General features: G+C 35.6%; 4 protein-coding genes and 1 pseudogene across 5 annotated transcripts; 1 reads left to right on the top strand and 4 right to left on the bottom strand.

Moving 5' to 3' along the window:
• Nucleotides 1–166: 166 nt before the first annotated feature.
• On the bottom strand, nt 167–902 carry LOC147280966 (uncharacterized; annotated as a pseudogene).
• A 171-nt stretch (nt 903–1,073) lies between these two features.
• Nucleotides 1,074–5,391, bottom strand: LOC147280967 (Mitochondrial inner membrane translocase complex, subunit Tim44-related protein). 2 transcript variants are annotated; one of them, XM_086246237.1, is made up of 12 exons: nt 5,287–5,391; nt 5,042–5,082; nt 4,840–4,940; nt 4,614–4,694; nt 4,394–4,476; nt 3,830–3,881; nt 3,367–3,456; nt 3,079–3,147; nt 2,830–2,931; nt 2,117–2,185; nt 1,700–1,753; nt 1,074–1,393 (listed from the first exon to the last, which is right to left on the bottom strand). In XM_086246237.1, the coding sequence occupies exons 1-12, from the start codon at nt 5,355–5,357 to the stop codon at nt 1,307–1,309; spliced, it is 900 nt and encodes a 299-aa protein (XP_086102363.1). In that variant the 5' UTR covers nt 5,358–5,391; the 3' UTR covers nt 1,074–1,306. The 2 variants fall into 2 exon arrangements, with proteins under 2 accessions (XP_086102363.1, XP_086102362.1); XM_086246236.1 differs by having other exon boundaries at nt 1,700–1,756.
• A 514-nt stretch (nt 5,392–5,905) lies between these two features.
• Nucleotides 5,906–10,696, bottom strand: LOC147280968 (sodium/hydrogen exchanger 1-like). Its single transcript, XM_086246234.1, has 15 exons — nt 10,373–10,696; nt 10,138–10,256; nt 9,818–9,915; nt 9,584–9,643; nt 9,433–9,479; nt 9,155–9,349; nt 8,852–8,898; nt 8,561–8,627; nt 8,372–8,472; nt 8,037–8,138; nt 7,636–7,774; nt 7,493–7,555; nt 7,326–7,409; nt 6,662–7,021; nt 5,906–6,104 (listed from the first exon to the last, which is right to left on the bottom strand). The coding sequence occupies exons 1-14, from the start codon at nt 10,544–10,546 to the stop codon at nt 6,698–6,700; spliced, it is 1,620 nt and encodes a 539-aa protein (XP_086102360.1). The 5' UTR covers nt 10,547–10,696; the 3' UTR covers nt 5,906–6,104; nt 6,662–6,697.
• A 4,192-nt stretch (nt 10,697–14,888) lies between these two features.
• Nucleotides 14,889–17,872, bottom strand: LOC147280969 (tagatose-6-phosphate ketose/aldose isomerase, putative (Mog1/PsbP/DUF1795-like photosystem II reaction center PsbP family protein)). Its single transcript, XM_086246238.1, has 7 exons — nt 17,516–17,872; nt 17,207–17,286; nt 16,935–16,995; nt 15,864–15,921; nt 15,641–15,698; nt 15,428–15,500; nt 14,889–15,203 (listed from the first exon to the last, which is right to left on the bottom strand). Exons 1-7 carry the CDS (start codon nt 17,864–17,866, stop codon nt 15,111–15,113), a joined length of 774 nt encoding a protein of 257 aa, XP_086102364.1. The 5' UTR covers nt 17,867–17,872; the 3' UTR covers nt 14,889–15,110.
• Nucleotides 17,873–18,237: 365 nt separating this feature from the next.
• TLP18.3 (thylakoid lumen 18.3 kDa protein) lies at nt 18,238–20,189 on the top strand. Its single transcript, XM_086246815.1, has 3 exons — nt 18,238–18,786; nt 18,865–19,057; nt 19,718–20,189. Exons 1-3 carry the CDS (start codon nt 18,337–18,339, stop codon nt 19,963–19,965), a joined length of 891 nt encoding a protein of 296 aa, XP_086102941.1. The 5' UTR covers nt 18,238–18,336; the 3' UTR covers nt 19,966–20,189.
• The last annotated feature ends 245 nt before the right edge of the window (nt 20,190–20,434 follow it).

Genomic DNA, 20,434 nt, shown 5'->3' on the forward strand with positions numbered 1-20,434 from the left:
TTAGCAATTTGTTAAGCAAGCTATACTTCAATGGGGTTGAATTCTCTACATGATCATATTTCCCAAGTTCTCTTTTTGATACTTTCCATTTATTATTGAATATTTTTGAAATTTTATACATATTGTCATTCAACTACACCATCAATTTTTGCACAGTCATATCTGATGCAACTTCTACAATGAAGATATATTTGTTAACAACTGCTATGCCTAATTTATGGAACCATGATATGAACATGTGGTATATTATACATAGAACAGTGAACTAACTAGCACAGCCCTATTAAGTCCTCAGTTGTCGTTATGATTCACAAATGTGCCCATCTTCTTGCTCAAATCAGAACCCACCTTCAGAATTGATCTTGAAGCTTTTGGCTCACCTTTTGCCAGCTCTAACCAATTCAACTTTTCAAATGAGTTATTCTTTCTTCTTAACTTCATAGTCTTCTCCATATCCTCTACCCTGTCGCTTATGCTCACCATTTTCTTTGGAGGTTTTGCTTGAGGTGCAATTGGAGCTGGTGGGAGCTCCTTGTTATCTTCAGCATGGTCAGTTCTTGAACAACCAAGGGAGACAGAAGGGTCTAAATCATTTGAAGTATTGTTACCCCAAGTTCCTTGAGCCAATGGGTGCACTTTTTGGTCCCTTTTGGTTCCAGCTTCATTGTGCACAGCATCAGAAATGGGTGCTTGGGCTAACCCTTGATTCTTTGGAGGGCCTAAAGTCACAGTCTTGAAGGCTTGTGAGAGTAGGCTTCCCATGATGCAGTTGTAGAGCCTCTGGCAAATGCCCAGAGATTGGAGATAGTTTTCTCTTCCACCCATTTGCGGATTTTCCCCTCCTAAAATAATTGTGAAGCTTGCAATACGAATGCAAACTGGGGGATAACATAATTTTAGATGAAGGGTTTGCTTATGTGGATACCATTCTTTCGAGTTGTAATTTGAAACTTCGAAGTAATGTTTCCTTTCTTTCTTAAAGTTGAAAAATCAAAACCTCCAAGTTATTCTGAAACTTAATGGAATGAAAGAATACTAATTATGGTATTGCCCTTTACAAAGTCATTCTAAAACGTAATGGAGCATGGAGAATACTAGCGTAGGCATTTCTTGGATTTGAATACAAGCATGAAAGAATCAAAGCCTCTAAATCCTATTCCTGTGTAGCTCAGGTCACTATTTGAATTCAACTACCAAAAAGGTAACTACATACATATAATTAGAATGATAAAATTCCGATATGCTCAGTTTACAAAATTGGGTAACAGCATTTATTTTGTCATCAACATGGTGAAGGCTAGCTTGATTAGAGAGAAATCCTCCCACAAAGACGCCAGAATGCATTAGGGTGGAACAGAGATTTTTCAAATACCCAGATATCACGGACAAGGACCTACAGGGCACGGTGAGCATTAAAATCACATGGAGGAGGAGGCTAAAAGGGAAATGAAAAATTGTTTCATAAATTGTAAGAAAAAAGAAAAATTTGATTAAGGGAACTGTTAATATTTGCAGTGGTACTACTAAATATATTTCCATGCACTGGTGTTATAACCCATATGCCCACCATATTACAAATGTGGTTCTCTAACTTCTTAAATAAGCCAGAGAACCAAGGGCATAAAATTGTTTCCGAGACTTTGATGCATGTATAAGTTGCTCTTCAAACACAACACATGAGTACGAATATTCACTTTACCTCCTTAGATTTATCTCCAGAGACAACAGAACCATTTGAGTTATATGCTTCAAACTTCTGCCACAAAGAAAAAGAAAAGCAGTAGAATTCTCATTAGATGAAATTTCAAATAAAAACCAGGAAGACATGTACAGATAAAACGAATTCCAAGTTCAAGCCTACAATGATAGATTAAAAAGATACTGTTTCTAATACTATGCACTTTGCACACTGCCTCTTCCAACAAGGTTGCAAGTTGCAACCTTGCACTATATGGCCATAGAATGTCAAACTATAGTTAGTCTGAGTGCTTAACATACCAATTTTGGTTGGGCTTGCCCAAACCATGCACACTGATCCTAAGCTAAATACTAGCATTATTGATAACATATAAGACGCAACTCTGAAAAGAAGAGAAAATTCCACCCATCAGTGTACCTGCTTTGTGAGAAATTCAAGTGTAAGCTGTATGAACACCTTATTGGTATCTTTCCGATCAACACCAATCTGTAATTGGAAAAATGAAGGGAAATGCATAGTACAAAGTAAATGTAAAGAACCAAAGGACATCACTGTACTAAAATTTAAGAATACGGGTTCAGAATCATACATTGAATTGGTACATTTATCCTTGGTAAAGCATCCTAATTCAATTCTTTAAGAATACGATGGAAGGAAAATTAACCTGCCTTCAAGGAGCATATACGAATATAAGCTTCTCAGCTGGAACTTTCCATTTCACACTTTGAATTTAGGAACCCCAATTTACTCAGGTTTTATATTAAAATGAAACAAAAACAGTTAAGCTTTTGATTCCAAAGCAACTAATATGCTGAATTTTAATGGTCAATTCTAATTTTGAGGCTCATGGCAACTGAGGAACATCAATTAACATAGTAAAGAGATTTCTAGAGATTCTATTATTCCCAACAAGGCCAAGAAAAAAACTGGGAACAAGGAGGGGGCAAACAGTGTAAAAGGAAACAGTTTCTTTAACCTTGTCAGTTAGAAGTCAGCATCACGAATTTACGCATTTGGATATTTTGAATTTATATCTACATAGTAAACATTATTAATCTTCTTTTCACTTTAATAAACTTTGAAATGCTTGCATAGAGTGAATCCAAATTTACACTAAATCAGGCACTTACCAATCGTGCTCGCAAAGTTCGTATTTTTACAACTGGTTCCACCATTTCCCAGTAAACCTTACTCCATATGGATTCTCTTTGTTTTATTTCATTCTTTAGTTCCTGTAAGCAAAAAGACAATAAATAATGTCTCAGAACTTCAATAACATGTCCTTTACATCAGAGAGAGCAGAATAACTACAGCAGATGGTAGATAAATTAGAATTTCAAACAGAAGCCTAACAGCAACAAAAAATAACAGAAGCATACGGAGAACATTCTCTCTGTAGCTGCTTTCCTCAAATAATTTTTGTCCCCATTCGCCATTCGAGTATTTATCTGGAGGAGAAGGTGAATAAATCAGAGAAAGGAAAAAAATGCAATGCAATTGAAAGAGCAATAGAAAATTGAAAGAGCAATACAAAATTGAAAGAAGCAATACAACATAAGAAGTTTTATGCATAAAACCTAGAGAGAAGAGAGTGAGAAGAGATGAAATACTCCAGAGATGCATAAAATCTAGAGAGAAGATAGTGAGAATAAAAGAGATGAATATACCTCCTTGTATAATTCTATTGCTTCTTTGTAGAATTTATGCTTTGAATATCCCGATTTTCTTAATTTATTAATGGCATAAGCACTTTTGAGCTGCAAATTAGAAAACCAGAAATATCACAAATTTAGACGTCGACAAAATGTTAGGCCTCAATCGACTTTAATCTGGCATGACCTGCATTCCTCTAACACCAAGGTGACTGAATAAATTACAGCGGATTGCACCATATATAGCCATCCTAGTAGTAGTGCAGGTATATAACCAAAATATGAAAAGGAGTGGATTGGAAAACTTGGAATTTAGAAGCAAAACAGGGGAGGACAGCCATGAAGAAGTTCTTATAAATGACACACCAACTATAGTTCACAATAATATAAGAAAGAAGCCTCAATAGATATCATATAACCAAAGGTTTGGATCAATGAAACAAGACAGTTCTTTTTAAACTGAATCCTAGAACATCACCTCTAAAATTGCATCTTCTTTTGTTCTTCTCCAGCCATTTCTTGTGAACCATCTAATACACAAAACATCAGAAGGTTCATATATGACGACAGAATTGTAAAGAAAAAAAAGGTGCATAATCAAGTTTAACAGTTGTCTAGGGAAACTGAAGCTGAGAGAGTTTAATGAAAAACTAAATCATATGTTTTACAAAAGAAAAAATATTGGATCCACATGAACAATACATTTATGTATGACTGTGCCCCCGCACGTGGGTGTGCATGTGCATGTGTATAATGCGTGTACATATAACATAGGAAAATATGGAGCCTTGAGATAAGCCTAAACTGGCTTATAATACCTGAATACACAGGGGGGTAAAAAAATAAAAGATAAATACACCATGAGGTTTGGGAGTACAATTAAAATTACTAAAGAAAACAAGGATTATATAATTGGACCTGGTGAAAATTGAGAACTACCTAGAAGTGCTACTGCCCCTTGGTAGAGTTCCATTACTATGAAGGCTTACTCTAATTACCACAATCTACAAGAGCAATAAAATTTACTTAAGAAATAACTAACCTCTTCCAAAACGAGATTTTTTCACGAGGTGCATAAGGTTCATAGATAAATCCTGGACTCAACATGGCCACTTTAAGAGCTCCCTGGATATATCATAAGGTAAATACACATGGTATTATTGTTTCTGTTGCATATGCTCCAGTTATGGCCAATCCAAAATATGTCAGTTATAGCCATTCAAGAAGATCAGTATGACCAGCTGATAAAAAAGTTATCATACCATTTGTCTTGCTTGTGCAGGGGCTTTTACTTGTGTTGATAGCAACCTTGTGTCATTCAAGAAGACTGGCAACTCAACAGCCTAAATGCAAAATAAAGATACAACAAAAAATGATGCTCAATGAATTGGTATATCTTTCTAGATAAACCCACATATCAGTTATAGACACATTGAAAGTATTAGCATTTGCATCCATTAGTTCAAGTTACAAGTTTCAGAAATTTACCATTGTAGAACGCAGTGTCACAGCATTTCGAGGAGTCCAAGGAAGGGCACCATGGCTGTTATATACGGAACACGATATGCTCCGGAAATTAAGTTCAGGAACTGATCACACAGAAAACTATGTCAATTGCTAAAGAGTTGTGTGCCAACCCACTAAAGCATGATAAGAAATTAATTCATCAATGTGTCTCGCAGCAGATTACCATTTGAAATACCACTTGCGTAGCTTCTTGAGCTTCCAAGCCTGAACATTTTTCAAAACCAACTTCATAAAACGGTCGAGGGTGTACTTCAAAAATCACAAAAAAAAAAAAAAAAAAATCCCGTTTGGATGCCGAGAAAAGAAAAATTCGAATCTAAATATTTGAAGGTTATACTGTACTGTCCTTCACTTTTCCAAATTTTCTCAGCGACCAAGCAGGGGTTAATCTGAATAATTTTTACTCACAGGTACGAAGATTCTGAAATCTGAGCCGTACGATAGAGAGCACGAATCGTGTTTAAGCTTCTGAAAGCCATTATAAATCACAAATCTTCAAAACCCCAATTTGATTTCCTATGAACATGGAGATCGACAATGCAGAGAAAGGTTTTTGTTCTTTAAAGGGTTTAAGGAGGAAATATACGCTACATCGCAGATGTATCAATACCATGGGTCTCTGGGCCTGTACCTTGGGCTTCTCTGGAAGATATTTGGGCCACAACAACTCCTCTGTCATATGACTCATATTCAACCTTCACATATTACTCATCTCACCAATTTTGTCTTTTTGGATTATTGAATTTATTCTAACTTTTTTTTTAACAAAATGAGTGCAAAAAAAATTTCTTAATTTTACAGTTTATTCTCAAGGTTTTTTTGAAATATTATACATACATAGAATATTCAAAAACAACAAAATAGTGATGGGAAATTTGAGGCTTTAATTTATTGAATTTGAATGAAGGATAAGATAGTGTCTTTGAATTTTGTTCTTCTCCAGTGCTTGTATATCATTGTTGTTACTGGCATTAAACAAGTTTAGATTAATTATATGTAGATACTATATAGTTTGCACATTTGGAACTAGTACATGGAAAATAAAGCTCTTGCATTATAAATAGAATGAATTTATTTGCTATAATACAATTACAAAATATGGGCATTTAGGGAGGAAGCTTTGCTCAAATGTTCTAACTACAGCATCAGCCCCACACTCCCTCTTTACAGACAAGAACAAGCAACTACCTAGTACATTTATGTGTTCATCAAAAGAATATTAATTATAATAATAAGAGGAAATTACAGATTTAGTCCATTTATTTTATATCCAGTTCAATTTTGGTCCACAATTTTTTTTAAGTTCTGTTTTGGTCCACTAATTGTTCCACTTGTTCAATAAAGATCCATATTTGTTTTCTCAAATTTGGCTTATCTTTGACCCTATCAAATCTCACTCAAATTCAGCAAACATATACGTGTTTTAAAGCTATGAATTTCTTCTTTATAACCATATAAAGATCATTCAAATTGGAATTCTAAAACTCAAGATAATTAACTTTAAAATAGGGTCTCCGAAACTGCCAATTTTTTAAACTTCACCCAATCTCAATTCTCTTAGATTATAATACTCAAAATTTGTTTTTATGATTAAGAAATGATGAAATATAACTTATACTTCAATTATAATTGAAGAAAACACAACCCAAAAGATTTAAAGTTACAAATCTGGACTTTTATTGAACAAATGAAACAATTAGTGGACCAAAACAGAACTTAAAAAAGATCGTGGACCAAAATTGAACTAGGTATAAAATAAGTGGACCAAATCTGTAATTTCCTCTAATAATAATTGTCATTATATATTTAACCTTTGGTTTCAAGAAGTTTGCTCTGCTGCACCAGTTGGTGAACTAGGAACATATGGAACAAAACCCCGTCCACCAAATACTGGTCTCATGAACTTGTCATCAAATTTTCTCCACAAGTAGTGAACAGTTGAAGTTGGATGGCTCATCAGCAACCTTAGGCTGCTCCCCTTTTGGGTTGGCTGGATGTTGCCTTCCTCACTTGGATCACCCGTTTCGAGGAACTGTAGCCTTAAGTCTTCTAGACTCTGAAGATCAGTTGCATCTGAAAGGTTTTGTTTTGCATGTCTCAACAATACAGCTGAAATCAACGGCTTTGTTATGGAGCCAAAGACCTGTTTGGATGGGAGGAAAAAGATTCCCAAGACCAATGTTTAGTAATGTGATGAATCCAATGACCAAGTACAAAAAATGTGCAGCCTAAAACTAAAAGCCTAATACTGAAAACCACAATGTGCAGTCTCATTGGTCATGATCTTGTTTCACAGATATCAAGTGAAACAAGAGGTCAAACATCATTATCTATAATTTGTTGATGACAAATCACAATGGCCCTGCTCTCATTAATACATAAAGTGGAGCATAAAAGATAAATGGATGCATTGTATGAGTGAGTAACAGAGCTACACGCAGGCATACCACTGTGCTGAATAGAACAACAATTATGGTACTGGTGATCATTAATGCATTATCTTCCGTTGATGTCTCCTCCGCATCTGAAAACTGCATTTGAAGATTTTACAAGTCAGTACCTCAGTAGAACCAAATATCTTTATCTGTGAGGACTTGGAACATCACCAACTTACTTGGTTGTATGACAGAGCAATAGTAACTGCACCTCTCATTAGGCCTGCCCACCACATTATAAACTGGGATTTTCAAACAGTTGGTGAATTTGGGGGAGCAGTTAGATGACAATACTTAAGTGCATTGTGGTTGAAATTACTACCTGGTTACGGAACTCAATTTTTGCACTTTCTCTTTTCTTGAAACAATTTGCAATATTTGCAATCGGGAATATGAATGCTGCCCTTCCGATCAATACTAGCGCAAACAATGTTGAACTGACAGCAATTGAGGTTCGTGGACTGAACCAAAGAGTATGTTGCAAGTCAGACATGAAATTTTCAACAGGAAAATATAAAAATTAGTCTAACTTTTTTTCATGTTACTTAGAAGTATGATAGTGATATATTAAGAAAAGCACTCACTAAGAGCATGTTGAATGGCATTCTACATAAAGACCTTATAATTGAATGTTGCAGCCTTTTACTTCAATTTATTCATTCATATATATCAACTGCCTAACAACTACAAGCTCTAGAGTGTGAAAGAGAATAGTAAGGTTACCTTGCATTGCTGCTTTTCCATTTGTCAATGTCCAAGGCATCCATACCAACATAAAGGAATATAAAGGTTTCGGCAATGAATGACATTGTTGCAAATGCATGCCTGAAACCATCAAACACTACACAGATTACAATTTATATTGGAATAGATAATCTTTTCATTCTCCAACTTATGTTTGAGATTAGTAATTTCAACTAGCTATCTTTGGACTTCTTCATCATGCCACTTTTTCTGTAATTAAGCAGATCTTCTAACAGAAATTCTTATGATATTGTTGTGTCTCTTCCACAATTATATATAGACAAAAGAAAATCAAAAGAGGAATCTGCTCTTACTTGGTTGTTATCCTTGAGCTTTCTGTAACGTTGTGCCATGTGTAGTGTGACATTACTATGCCACAGAAAAAAACTGTCAAAATTCCACTGAGACTTATAAGCTGTAAAAGAAACAATTAAGCAATAAGCCATGTATGACAAAATTACAAATTAAATAATATTCATATTGAGATTCTTCGTTTTAGGTACCTCAGCCAACATGTATGACAAATAAGCCATCAGCATCATGAGGGCAACTTCGCGATCTGTAGAATGCCTGTTGAAAAGAATCATAAAGTCAGGGAAATTGGTTAAGTTCCACATGCCTTTTATCCCTGCATTTTCCCTTTCTTACTAGAAGCCTTTCTTTCCTATTGCTATCCAACTATGCTTATTGCTAAGATGTGTGCCTTGTGAGCGTGAAATATACTAGCTTAAGAATATAGTTGATATATGCACAGATGCAGCACCAAATTGTGGAACAAATTTTTTGAAGTATACCTTCCAAAGTAAAGTGTTTTTATGATATAAGCGCTAAAAAGCCCCGCCTGAAACATTGTAATAAAGAAAGTTAGAACATAGATGTATCCTTGGTTCATCATAACTGATACATTTATAAGGGCATTACCAACAATGATGAATGATTCACCATAAAATCATGTAGCTAGAATATACAAATCATAAAATTTCTAAGTAAAGCTTGATGCTTTATGATACTAGTCCAAAGTGATAAGTGTCAGTCAACTCTTGTTTCATTAATCAACTGTGTAGTATAACTAAAACAACCAATAATCTACAACTTACTGCTATACCAAGAGCAGTGCTGGTGAAGAAGAGGTAAAGAAAAGTCCCTAACAATTTCAAGGCTGTAAGAGAGTCGATGTTGTTGACATCTAGTGATTGTACTGCGTTGAAAAGCACAATAGAGGTGGCATCATTCACAACTCCCTCCCCGAATACGACACTGTAAAGAAAGGGTGTCTCATCTTGACTAAGAACCTTTAACATGAGAGAAAATATCAGGCGTCAAAGTTAGACATCAGTTCAAGAAACATGTGTTTGGATTGAGATTATAAAATTACCTGCAATGTACAAACTGAATCAGTTGCTGACAAAATGGCACCAACAGCTGCACATATAGGGAACCCAGTAAGCATAAATGATCAGTATATATAGAACAATGAACAAAGACCATTATATCAAGACAATAATTCAAAGATAGGTTTTAGTCACCTAGGTAATCCTGAAGAGTCAGAGTTGTGAAACCAAGTCTATTGAAAAGTAAAAAGGCACCTACATGGTTTTCCAGAAAGAGCAATTATGGTGTTAGACTTCATTTGGAATGCAATATAAGTGAAGAAAATTAAGTAAAAAATTTCATTGAATTTCCAAGTTGTACTGTTCCAATACAAAATAATCTTGTCAGGAAGTATGTAGTGGAAGTAGAGGAGAGATTTCAAGTCTTACCTAGTGATATGAGGCAGAAAGAAATTACTGTACCAATTATTCCAAACAACAAAATTGTTGTGAAATTCTTGAAAAATTGCTTCTTCTTGACCTGGAAACTGAACCACCATCAAAATAGAAGTGATCAAGCATGTCCAACCGGATCCCATGTGACAAAATTTAAGTTCAGCAGTCTAAATTCAAGCAAGAAGACAGTATTCAAGATCTGAAATCTGTCTCCATGAGAGAAATTACAAATCCCACATTAGAAATCTATGTCGCTGTATTGCAAGTTGCATAGAATTGAACCCTTGAAATTGGAATTGAGATCGAGTTCATACCCAGCATTGAAAATGATTGGAGGAAGTAAATAGAGGAAGAACAAGTCCTCACTAAACACCAGAATACGCGAACTCTGGAACTTAGTCACCAGCAACACCACTACTCCAGCAACCAACCCCTGCATCCAACCACATAAAAAAATTAAAAAGCTAAAAATAGAAATTGCATCAATAACAAGCACCAAGATTTCCCAGAATTTTGTAACTATGATATAAAGGGTAACACTTTACAGACCAAAAGAAGGGCGGTGATGGATTCATTAGCCCATCGGTTCTCTTCCAATAAATGACCAATTATGATACAAGCACAGAGGAGTGTGAAGAACACAGTTAGTGCAATGATGGTGGAGGTATCAAGATATGAATCATGGAGTGGCAACTGGGTTTGTATGGATTCAAGAGCTGCCATTTGTGGGATTGTGTGGGTGGGTTTGGCATTCACTTTGTGGGTTTGGAGAATTAAGACAAATTGGCAAGGCAGAGATTGTTTGGAACATGAAGATTGAAGTTTCTTGAATATATGATGTGCCTTGTGTCTAAGTTCTGTGATTGCTGTGTCTGTGAATTTAGGACCAGGGGTTTGGACCATCAAAAATGGAGGGAAGAATGGTAGGTGATGTGGGTTTGGTTCTGTGCAATCACATCTATTTCAATTGCTGCAATCTGCCAAGTGGGACCAATTACATTTTCCTCTATTTTTTAACGAATTGACGACTTTAACGGTATTTTTTATTTGGCATAAATTCAATTTAGACACATAACTATATATGCGATTTCAACGGGGTCCATGAACTTTCAAATATTTCAAATATACACCTGATTTATTATGTAAATTGAAAAATAAAATTTCGTCCATCAATTTATTGAGAGATCAGTTAAATGTCAGCTTGACTTTTGCTAACGGGGATTAATTGGCGACGTGGCACCAACTCAGCATATATTTCCCGCCAAATGAGCAACACATGTCCACTTGACACGGGCCCACACACCCATCACCTCTTTCTCACTCGTCGAACGATCTCCTGACCATTTAGTCTCCAAAAAACATCACGTTTTCCCCCAAATTCAAATATAAATCTCTCACTTGTGTTAAACGAGCGAGAAAGATGATGAGTTTGTGGATCCGAGTCAGAGGTTAGGTGGACCTGTGTCGCTCATTTGGCGGGAAATGAGCGACACAGGTTCACCTAACCCCTGACACGGGCCCACAAACTCTCACTTTCTCTATTATTATTAAATTGTGGGCCCGTGTCGCGCATTCAGCGGGAAATGTTTGCTGAGATAGCGCCACGTCGTCAAGTAATCCCGGTCAGCAAAAGCCAAGCTGTCATTTAACTGATCTCTCAACGAATCAATGGACAAAAATTCATTTTTCAATTTAAATAATAGATCGGGTGTATATTTGAAATATTTTAAAGTTCATGGACCACGTTGAAATAGTTTATATAGTTATGTGTCTAAATTGAATTTATGTATTTTTATTTTTAATTAACCAACTATTAGTGCAGTGACATTTCTTCACAATGTTTTCCGAAGTTTAATTTCCAAAACAGTTTACATTTTTTCTTTTGTGCAATTTAAACTTGTTTTTTACTTTGACAATGTAACCTATTATATTACCGACCAAACAAGCCAATCAGATGGCATACTAAAAAAAAAACACTAACTTATAGGGTAAAATATATTAAGAGTTTGGTATGTAAAAGACAAAAACAAATGCATGGTATGATTGGCAAGTGACAATTGTATAGCGTGGAGTTCCATTAATTATTTAATAGTTAATACTTCTAAATACTATGAAAATTTGTGAAATTGGAATCTAATGGTTGCAAATACTAAAGGGTCTCTCTCATTGTTACAAACTTGTTAATACTAAGGCTACGTTTGTTTTGTTGGCCTAGGCCGGATTGTGTTAAATAACCCAATAAACTCATGTTTGGTAAGGCCCAGTATTATTTTAAGTGGGACTATCTACTACCGCTTCTTCTAAAACAACGGACTAAGCGTTGGTAAATAGCGAGGCTTGAACACACCTCGCTATCTAAGAACCGGATTACGCCTCGCAAAATAACACAAACTTGGAGGTAGCTTGCGCGTCCATCCTTCATCTTCAGTTTGTGGGTAAGCTCTCTCTCTCTCTCTCTCTCTCTCTCTCGACAAGCTTGATTTAGAATTGATCTTTTGAGTTTCTGGGTTTTTTTTTGTTTGGATTGATCTATTATTATTTTTTATGGGTTTTTTCTTCATTGGGTTTTTTCTTGGATATCAATTGAGATTTCTAACATTCTGATTAAAGCAGGTAAACGGGGGAGATGAATACATGAGCCAAAACTCAAATGAAAAAGAAAAAGAAAAAGGAAACAAACGTGTTCCTTGGGTTTGGTGCTGGGATCTATCTGTTTGCCTTGTGTGATTGCTGCAACTTTTCTTATGTTTGCCTTGTGTGATTGTTGGGATCTATCTACCTTATAAAATGTTTGGATCTTACAGGTCTCACCACTAATGGATGCTTTTGCTAGTCAATGGCTTTGAAAAAAGAAAAATAGTATTTGATTTAGTGAAAAAAAAAAAGAGTTAGATGAGTAATGTCATTTGATAGCATTTTTTTAAATAAAAAACAAATTAATCAATTATTTTGGACATTAAAATTATGAAAAATTTGAGGATTAAATATTAACCCTTCAAACTATATTAAAAAGTGGATTGTAATTAGATAAGATATATTTATTTAACAAACAAATATATAAAGTTAATTATTTTAAGTCTTGAAACTATATTTAAAAAAATAAATAATTAAATTATTTTTATTAATTTAAAAATTAAAATAATTATAACTTAATCCGGTCATCCGGTCATGCACCAAATATAAGACAGTGCTATTTAGCTTATCCAGCTTTATAATCCGACACATCATCAAACATAGGATAATATTTAGTCCAACTTACTCCAGTCCAACACAGTCCAGCATAATTCCTAAGAATAGTCCAGTCCAACACAATTCAATGTAACAAACGGAGCCTAAAGGTCCTACTACTTTGGGTTACTCAATGTGATTTGTGGTGCTACATATGCTGCCCAAGTGTCAACCATGCATTTATTGGTGGAAGTTGGAGTGACTGTAATGTATAGGAAGTGAAACCATATATGGAAGCTAGCTGAGCTCTGAGCCTCTGATGTTGAGCCTGAGGAGGCCATGCATGGCTCTCACGTGAGAAGTTGTTGTGGCCGTTAGTTGGCTCCGAGAGGCAGAGTTTAAAAAAATTGAAAGTCTCCCGAGCAATGGAGGAGGCATATATATATATATATAGCATATATGAGTCATATGACTGATGGACAGTACGTTTGACACAGTAGTCACGTAGTACAGTACAAAAGTATAAGAGAAGGTGCATATATACCATATGATATCACTCTACGAGAAGCTCCCTTTCCGAGTTTCCTGATTATGATGAATCTCAATCTCAAACGTACTTAAAAGTTAAAACTATTAATTAATTAATTTAATAAAATCTCTTTAATTAATCAAATTAAAAAGGAAGGATCAAGATCTTTCTCGATCATTGGTAAAAAAAAAAAATATTTCTCGATCAAAGTCTTTGTATATATGCCCACTTTGTGAGTCGTGACAACCATTTCGGTCATTTTCAACATTATTTTGATTATATTTTCTAGTTAGAACTTAATTATTCAAAGCATCAAAATTGATCGATTACAACTCGATCAAAACGTTGAGCTTCTACACCTAACTGCTTTTGGTTGGTATACTGATCGATTTCAATACCTCAATCAAGTTGAATATTCATGTAATCAATATGCAGGCTTGAAATATCTTAATTCTTAATCACCAGCTCGATCGAACGTGGTGATGGAATATGAATTTTTTTTTTTTTTTCACCATATGTCTCAGGCGGAATCTAGTACTAATTGGTAACGTATTAGAAGCAATTAATATAGGATTTGGATATGGATTAATGCTGTGAATTATAATACATATTATATCCTAGTCAAGAAGAAAAGTAGTCGTTTGGTCTAGAGGCCTGTATATAACCTTAAGACAAGGATCTACAAAGACATGTGAACAAAGATAATACACGTAGGACCACATGCATGCAATATTGTGTTTCACATGGCATGGGCTTATATCTGGATATGTGAATAGTGAAACCAAACATGGCATGGCCTAGTCCAATATTTGCAGCATTTTTTTTTTTTGGCCATGAATATTTGCAGCATTAATTTGCTTATTGAATAGTGAAACCAGGTGTTTAGTGAGTTGATGTGATGAGTCTTGTCTTTTCAAGTTACGTTTATATTTAGATATAGTATGATGTTGTTGATTGATTATCAAATACTATTGAAAATCATTGAGATACTTTGCATACTAGCTGTAGGTGGGAGTGGACCAACTCGTGAACATATTCAGCCTTATCCAAAAATGTGAAAAATAGTAACTTCCAAAAAAGAATGGAAGAACCAACACGAAATTGTAAATACCATTTTATTGGGTACATTAGTAAATATACCATTTTATTTGTACGTAATTTCATTTCATTCACCACATGAAAATTTATATAAGCATGCCTTATATATGCCTAGTGCAAGCACATTCATTTGTCAATGGAAGCACATAACAATATGTTTAAGAAAATAGCCACAACCCACGATACTTCTCCATGACAGAGTGATACCAGAGTCAGCCTAGAAGTAATTACCATATGGAGTCGGCTAAACTAATAATGACTTGCAAAGAATTTGAAAGAATTGAATTCCACTCAAATTGTCAACATAATCTCCACAAGGCCCTTTGTACAATTTCAACAATGATACAAAAGCTCTCAATTGAATTTTCAGTTCAAGTACGCTATCTAACATGTAAGCTGGTTTTACACCATCTTGACACGGCTCTATAATTGTATACCACTCAAAATTTTAAGCTGCAAAGTGCAAACTGCCTTTCAGCGTGCTTAAAATGACTATAAAACAGTCATTGATATAGCAGCAGAGCGAAGCTTCACGCCGTCTTCATTCCACTTCGTCTGTGGGGCAGTTACTCCAGCAATATATGTCTATAACAGAAAGAGGGAGAAACATTAACTTGATCAAACATAAGCATACGAACCTAAGTGCATGAATATGATTTTATGACATTTTAGTATTCAAGTTTAAAGGTGGGGTTTTGCAGTGTGGCTTGGCTTGCTTCGAAAGGAACATTTGATGGTGAATATTTGCGATTGCAGGTCTTCTTATATTTGGAAAGTAAAAAGTGTTTTGAAACTATGTATTAACAAACCTTTCCACTGTTAACAGCAGCTACTAGTGCTGCATGCTGTTCGTCTGTACCAAACTCGTAGAAATAATAAGTCCTGAAACATATCAATGCATAGCATATTCAGTTTAAACGTAGAGAAGGAAGGAAGGAAGGTCGTTTTGTAGTTAGATTGATAGCATAATAGGCATGGTTTCTTGCTTGAGGGAGAAAAGAAAACCTTGAAATTGAACTTACCGGAAACCTTCTTCTTCCTTTATCTTTATTGTTCGGGCAGAGTATAAAGTTGTTCCAGCTGCCATTGCAGAATGATTAGAATTAAGCATCAATACACATATACCTGAAGGAGGATAAGGAGAGAAGCACACTAGAGGCCTCCGTTCGCATATATTAGTTTACAGGACAGAGAAAACGTAACAATGATTCCAGAATCATAAAATTTTAGATCAAATGTATATACCTGGAACGAAGACTCTTGCCGCCTCCTTCAGGGAACCTAAATCTGTTATGTCTTTTGCCTGCCCAAGTTGGTATACATTAGATAAATTGTACACAGTACTTATCAAGCAATTTAGAAAGATGACAAAACAGAACACCTGATATGGGTTCAGGATGATGTAATGGAAGATGTTATGCTTCAAAAACCTAATCAGTCATGAATAAGATGGTGACTTCACTCCAAGATATCAAGCAAAGTTTATATCTTAAGCAGCCTTAGCGTCGACAGGGTATGCTGGTAATCAAAGGTGGAAATTACAAAAGCATTTTTTTCTGATAAGTAAGCGTATTGTATAAAGTGCAAAAGTCATGCCACTTGTGATACAAGAGCCTTCAGAGAGAGAGAGAGAGAGAGAGAGAGAGAGAGAAAAGGAGGGAGGGAGGAGGGAAGGAGATAATTCTTATAAAAAACTTTCAACCAAATCCTATAATGAGAAAGTTTGGATAACAAAATTTCAGTCAAAAACCAATCTAAGTGGAGCTAAAGCTTGTCAAATAGAACTACAGAAGCTCAACACCTCCAGACTTTCCATCATTCTGCTCACACAAAGAACACCAGAAGACATAACAGTATATATGGCTACCCAAAAATCACTACCCTTATGCCTATCAATCCTTCCATTTTGGCCAGCCACCACCTCAATCAACATAATTGCCATAAACCAAAAAATTCAAATGAGAGAGAGAGAGAGAGTGAAAAAAAAGGTACAATCTTCACCAAATTAATGTAGTACTATTGTTTATTTAACACACACACACACACACACATCTGAATACATTCAAAAATTATGGAGCAACTACCTCGATTTCCACCTCCCCACCCCCACCCATCAAGGTATATCAGACATTATGCATTTAGTTCAACATAGCTGGTACATGCAGCATCCAGTGATTATAGGGTGAAAAGAAATGAACTTTTGTAACACTCTAAGAATGTTATCAGAAATTACTGAAGCTAGTCTGGTAATAAATCCATATATTAAATGAAATCAGCACAAACAATGTCAAAAAATCCATGAATGTCACTACAAACCTCTAAAAAGGTGATCTTGAGTTGATTAGATGGGCGAACAACAACACTCAGAACCTCATATCTGCATCAACCAATAACAAGAAGAAAAATCAAATAATTGTAAAAAATTATGTGAAACACTGGAGACCACACTCAAACAAAAATTCAAATTTCAAAGGAACATTCTATATTGTTAGTTTTACTTCATGTTTAATAAATAAAAATAAAAGTAGAAAGCTTTAAAGATGTAAACTAAGACCATACTGAGTAGGGAACTTGTAAAAATGACATACCCATCAGGAGATTGAAAACGTGCTGCAAAGGTCTTGGGCTTTACCTTATCTCCATAGAGGGACAATCCACCACCATATTCCTAGATTTTAACCATATAACGCAGACAATTAATACATTGTGAACATTTCGAGATATATTAACTAAATCCTAGTATTCTCTCAAACAAAAAACAACTTGAAGAAACAAAAATTGAGTTCTGGAATAGCTATATCTGAAGCTTCTGATGTCAGAAACGATTATAACAATGAAAACAAGAACACTAGATTATGAAAATAACAATATTTGTTATTTAAGGTTCTTGTATCTACCTCAGGCTCTGTAAGGTCCTCAAACTGAGGAGGGACCCTAATGGCAAACCCATCACCGAAGAACCGGAACCAAGATTTCGTGTTGGCAATGCCGGAAAGGGTCGGCTTTGGAGGCGGTGAAGCTTCTGGTGAAGAATGGGCAACTGGGTATTGTTGAGGGGTTAGAGAAATGAGAAAGAGTGACGTGGTCTTGAGGATGAAGTGTCTTTTCGAGGTGGTAGTGTTGGTGAGAGCGATAGTGGGCTTTGGAATGGGTTTTGGGGTGGTGGGTTTGGGGTTTTGGGGAGGGTTTGGTGGGTGGGGAGAGAGGGAGAGAAGAAGAATGGCCATGAGAGAGAATGAAGATGGCATTCATGGCTGTTGAAAATTTGGAGGGAGATAATGTGGGGACACAGCGTGGGTTCTTGTATGTGTGGATTGGGAAAGGTGGCTCTAGGAATTTGGATAAATGGAAAGGGTATTTTTGGTCATTTCAACTAAAATTCTTATGGTTTCTTTTTAATTTTAATTTTTTGGCTATTATTAATTTATTATGTAGTCTCATAATCTCATTTCAATATTTCCATTTTTAAAAGTCCATCTTTAACCTTCAACTAAAAGGAAAAGTCCCTTTTAACCCTTATACGTACAATACAGGACCCTATGAAACCAACAGAAGTAGATGTTAATATGTTATCCTCATTCAAATTCATCCAACCAATCCAAAACAAAACAAATCCAAACCACCCAAATACCAAACAAAACAAAAAAAAACAGATATAGAAAATCTCCCTCCTCTGCTTTCTTTCATGGTTCACCATTTCTAAATTCTGTTGGTCTCCATGGAAACCATTCTTTCTTCTCCCTCACTCTCTCCTCTCTTCAACCCAAAACCTTCCTCTCCCAAGACGCTTTTGTCCCCCTCTCTCCAACCCAATTCCAAGTCTCTCCTCCTCACTAAACCCATCACTTCAAGCCTCAAAAAGCATTCTGTTCAATCACTAAAAATTACATCTTTACCAGTACCCACCAGCTGGTTCTCTTATGCTCAACAAGGACTAGCAGCTCTTGCACTGTCTTTGGCCCTAAACTTTTGCCCACTCTTGCCTAGTGGCAATGCACTAGCATCTGAGTTCGATGTGCTTAATGATGGGCCACCCAAAGAGTCCTATGTTGTTGATGATGCAGGGGTGCTTAGCCGGGTTACTAAGTCGGATGTAAAAAGGTTGATGTCGGATTTGGAATCAAGGAAGAACTTCCACATCAATTTCATCACTGTTAGAAAGCTCACTGTAAGTTGTTTCAAGTGTTTTGTAAAATTTGAGTTTTCTGGGACACCCATTTGATTTGATTATATCATTTGGTTGCAGAGCAAAGCTGATGCTTTTGAATATGCTGACCAAGTTTTGGAGAAGTGGTACCCCTCTGTTGAAGAGGGCAACAACAAGGGCATTGTTGTCCTTGTCACCAGTCAAAAAGAAGGAGCAGTCACCGGTGGTCCTGCATTTGTCCAAGCTGTTGGAGAAAATATCCTTGAGGCAACTGTATCAGAGAACCTTCCTGGTAACTATGCTCTACTTCTCAGTCTTCAAGCAACTATTTTTTGTGATGCTTATATTTCTTGTCCAGACTTTTATATACTTATTTATTATTATTATTATTATTTTTTTGGTCAAGGCATATATGTTTCAGTGCTATTTTTCGTTTAATTGAGAGTTTAAACAATGTATGGGGTAAAACCCTGAAAGCTAGAACTGTTTGTCTAACATGTCCAACTGAAACTAGTTGGGGTGAACACAAATAGAAAAATATAATATGAAAACTAAGTAGAGAAACCAGGTACTCTGTAGCTTCATAAGTCACTATTTTCTAACTTTTGTGACTTTGTAAACACTATCCAACAATGGAGACCAGCAGGCCTGATGGTAACTTGGTAATAATTTCTGCAAAGGATTTTGGGCTGTAGGAAGTTTTGGATCAAATGTCCATTATAAGTTAAAAATGCTAGATTCTGTCACAACTCAGGGAAAGGAGGATCCCATTCAACATTATAGAAGTGGCACCATTAGACCCTTGTATATGCTATTAAAGTCCTACAATTTACTCAACATTCATCTTAAGGAGTCCAGGTACAACAGTTTCTTCAATGATGGTCCATTGTTTTATTATTCTTTCAAATATTTTGCAGCTAAGGTAATGAGGTTATTGGATGTGTGATTGCAGTCTTGGCCACAGAAGAGAAGTACAATGAAGCTGTTTTTAGCAGTGCCAAACGGTTAGTTGCTGCCATTGATGGGCTTCCAGATCCTGGTGGCCCCAAGCTTAATGACAGCAAGCGTGAATCCAACTTCAAAACCAGGGAAGAGACAGACGAGAAACGTGGACAGTTCTCTCTTGTAGTTGGAGGATTGTTGGTGATTGCCTTTGTTGTTCCTATGGCACAATACTATGCTTATGTCTCAAGGAAGTAAGGTTGGAATTTATTCAGTTAGATTTCTCTCTGAATTATTTCCCATAAATTTCACATGTATAACATGCAGTTGTACAATGATCATATTAAAATGATTGATGAAAGACTTGCAATCAGAGGGGAACATGGTTTTTGTTGATATTTGTAAAATATATAATGGAATTAAGATGTACTTCAAACTAACTTTTGGTATCTGCATTGTTTTACCTTTGTTTTGGGAGATTATTGATTAAGGCTTAGTTCAGCACATTTGAATGCTTTCTTTTTTGGCCTACACCTGCATGCTTATGTATGATGTAAGTTCTCTTACTAGATATAACAGAAAAATATGCCCAATATAGTACCTAAGTTGCGAAGACTTCTAATGAAAAACTAAGGCAATGCATACCTAAGCTTGCATAATTGCTATATCTAGAACAAGTTATAAAGTCTTCATGTATATTTTCATTTCTGATTAAATAGCACCCCTA

Source organism: Dryas octopetala, chromosome 6 (genome assembly GCF_963921425.1).
Source record: "Dryas octopetala chromosome 6, drDryOcto1.1, whole genome shotgun sequence".
NCBI classification, from domain to species: Eukaryota; Viridiplantae; Streptophyta; class Magnoliopsida; order Rosales; family Rosaceae; genus Dryas; species Dryas octopetala.

Bases quoted from the DNA above. Each gene is read 5' to 3' on its own strand.
- LOC147280967 (XM_086246236.1), bottom strand. From the start codon at position 5,357: ATGGCTTTCAGAAGCTTAAACACGATTCGTGCTCTCTATCGTACGGCT. The intron at 5,083-5,286 runs GTGAGTAAAAAT...AAAAATGTTCAG, and splicing joins ATTTCAGAATCTTCGTACCT to GCTTGGAAGCTCAAGAAGCT. The intron at 3,148-3,366 runs GTATATTCATCT...CTTCTCCTCCAG, and splicing joins CAATAGAATTATACAAGGAG to ATAAATACTCGAATGGCGAA.
- LOC147280968 (XM_086246234.1), bottom strand. From the start codon at position 10,546: ATGGCAGCTCTTGAATCCATACAAACCCAGTTGCCACTCCATGATTCA. The intron at 9,350-9,432 runs GTAATTTTATAA...CTCATGTTAAAG, and splicing joins ATTCAGTTTGTACATTGCAG to GTTCTTAGTCAAGATGAGAC. The intron at 7,410-7,492 runs GTAAGTTGGTGA...CTTCAAATGCAG, and splicing joins TTGCTCTGTCATACAACCAA to TTTTCAGATGCGGAGGAGAC.
- LOC147280969 (XM_086246238.1), bottom strand. From the start codon at position 17,866: ATGCCATCTTCATTCTCTCTCATGGCCATTCTTCTTCTCTCCCTCTCT. The intron at 17,287-17,515 runs GTAGATACAAGA...GTTAAAATCTAG, and splicing joins AGGACCTTACAGAGCCTGAG to GAATATGGTGGTGGATTGTC. The intron at 15,699-15,863 runs GTATATACATTT...CTGCAATGGCAG, and splicing joins GGCAAGAGTCTTCGTTCCAG to CTGGAACAACTTTATACTCT.
- TLP18.3 (XM_086246815.1), top strand. From the start codon at position 18,337: ATGGAAACCATTCTTTCTTCTCCCTCACTCTCTCCTCTCTTCAACCCA. The intron at 18,787-18,864 runs GTAAGTTGTTTC...ATTTGGTTGCAG, and splicing joins TCACTGTTAGAAAGCTCACT to AGCAAAGCTGATGCTTTTGA. The intron at 19,058-19,717 runs GTAACTATGCTC...GTGTGATTGCAG, and splicing joins TGTATCAGAGAACCTTCCTG to TCTTGGCCACAGAAGAGAAG.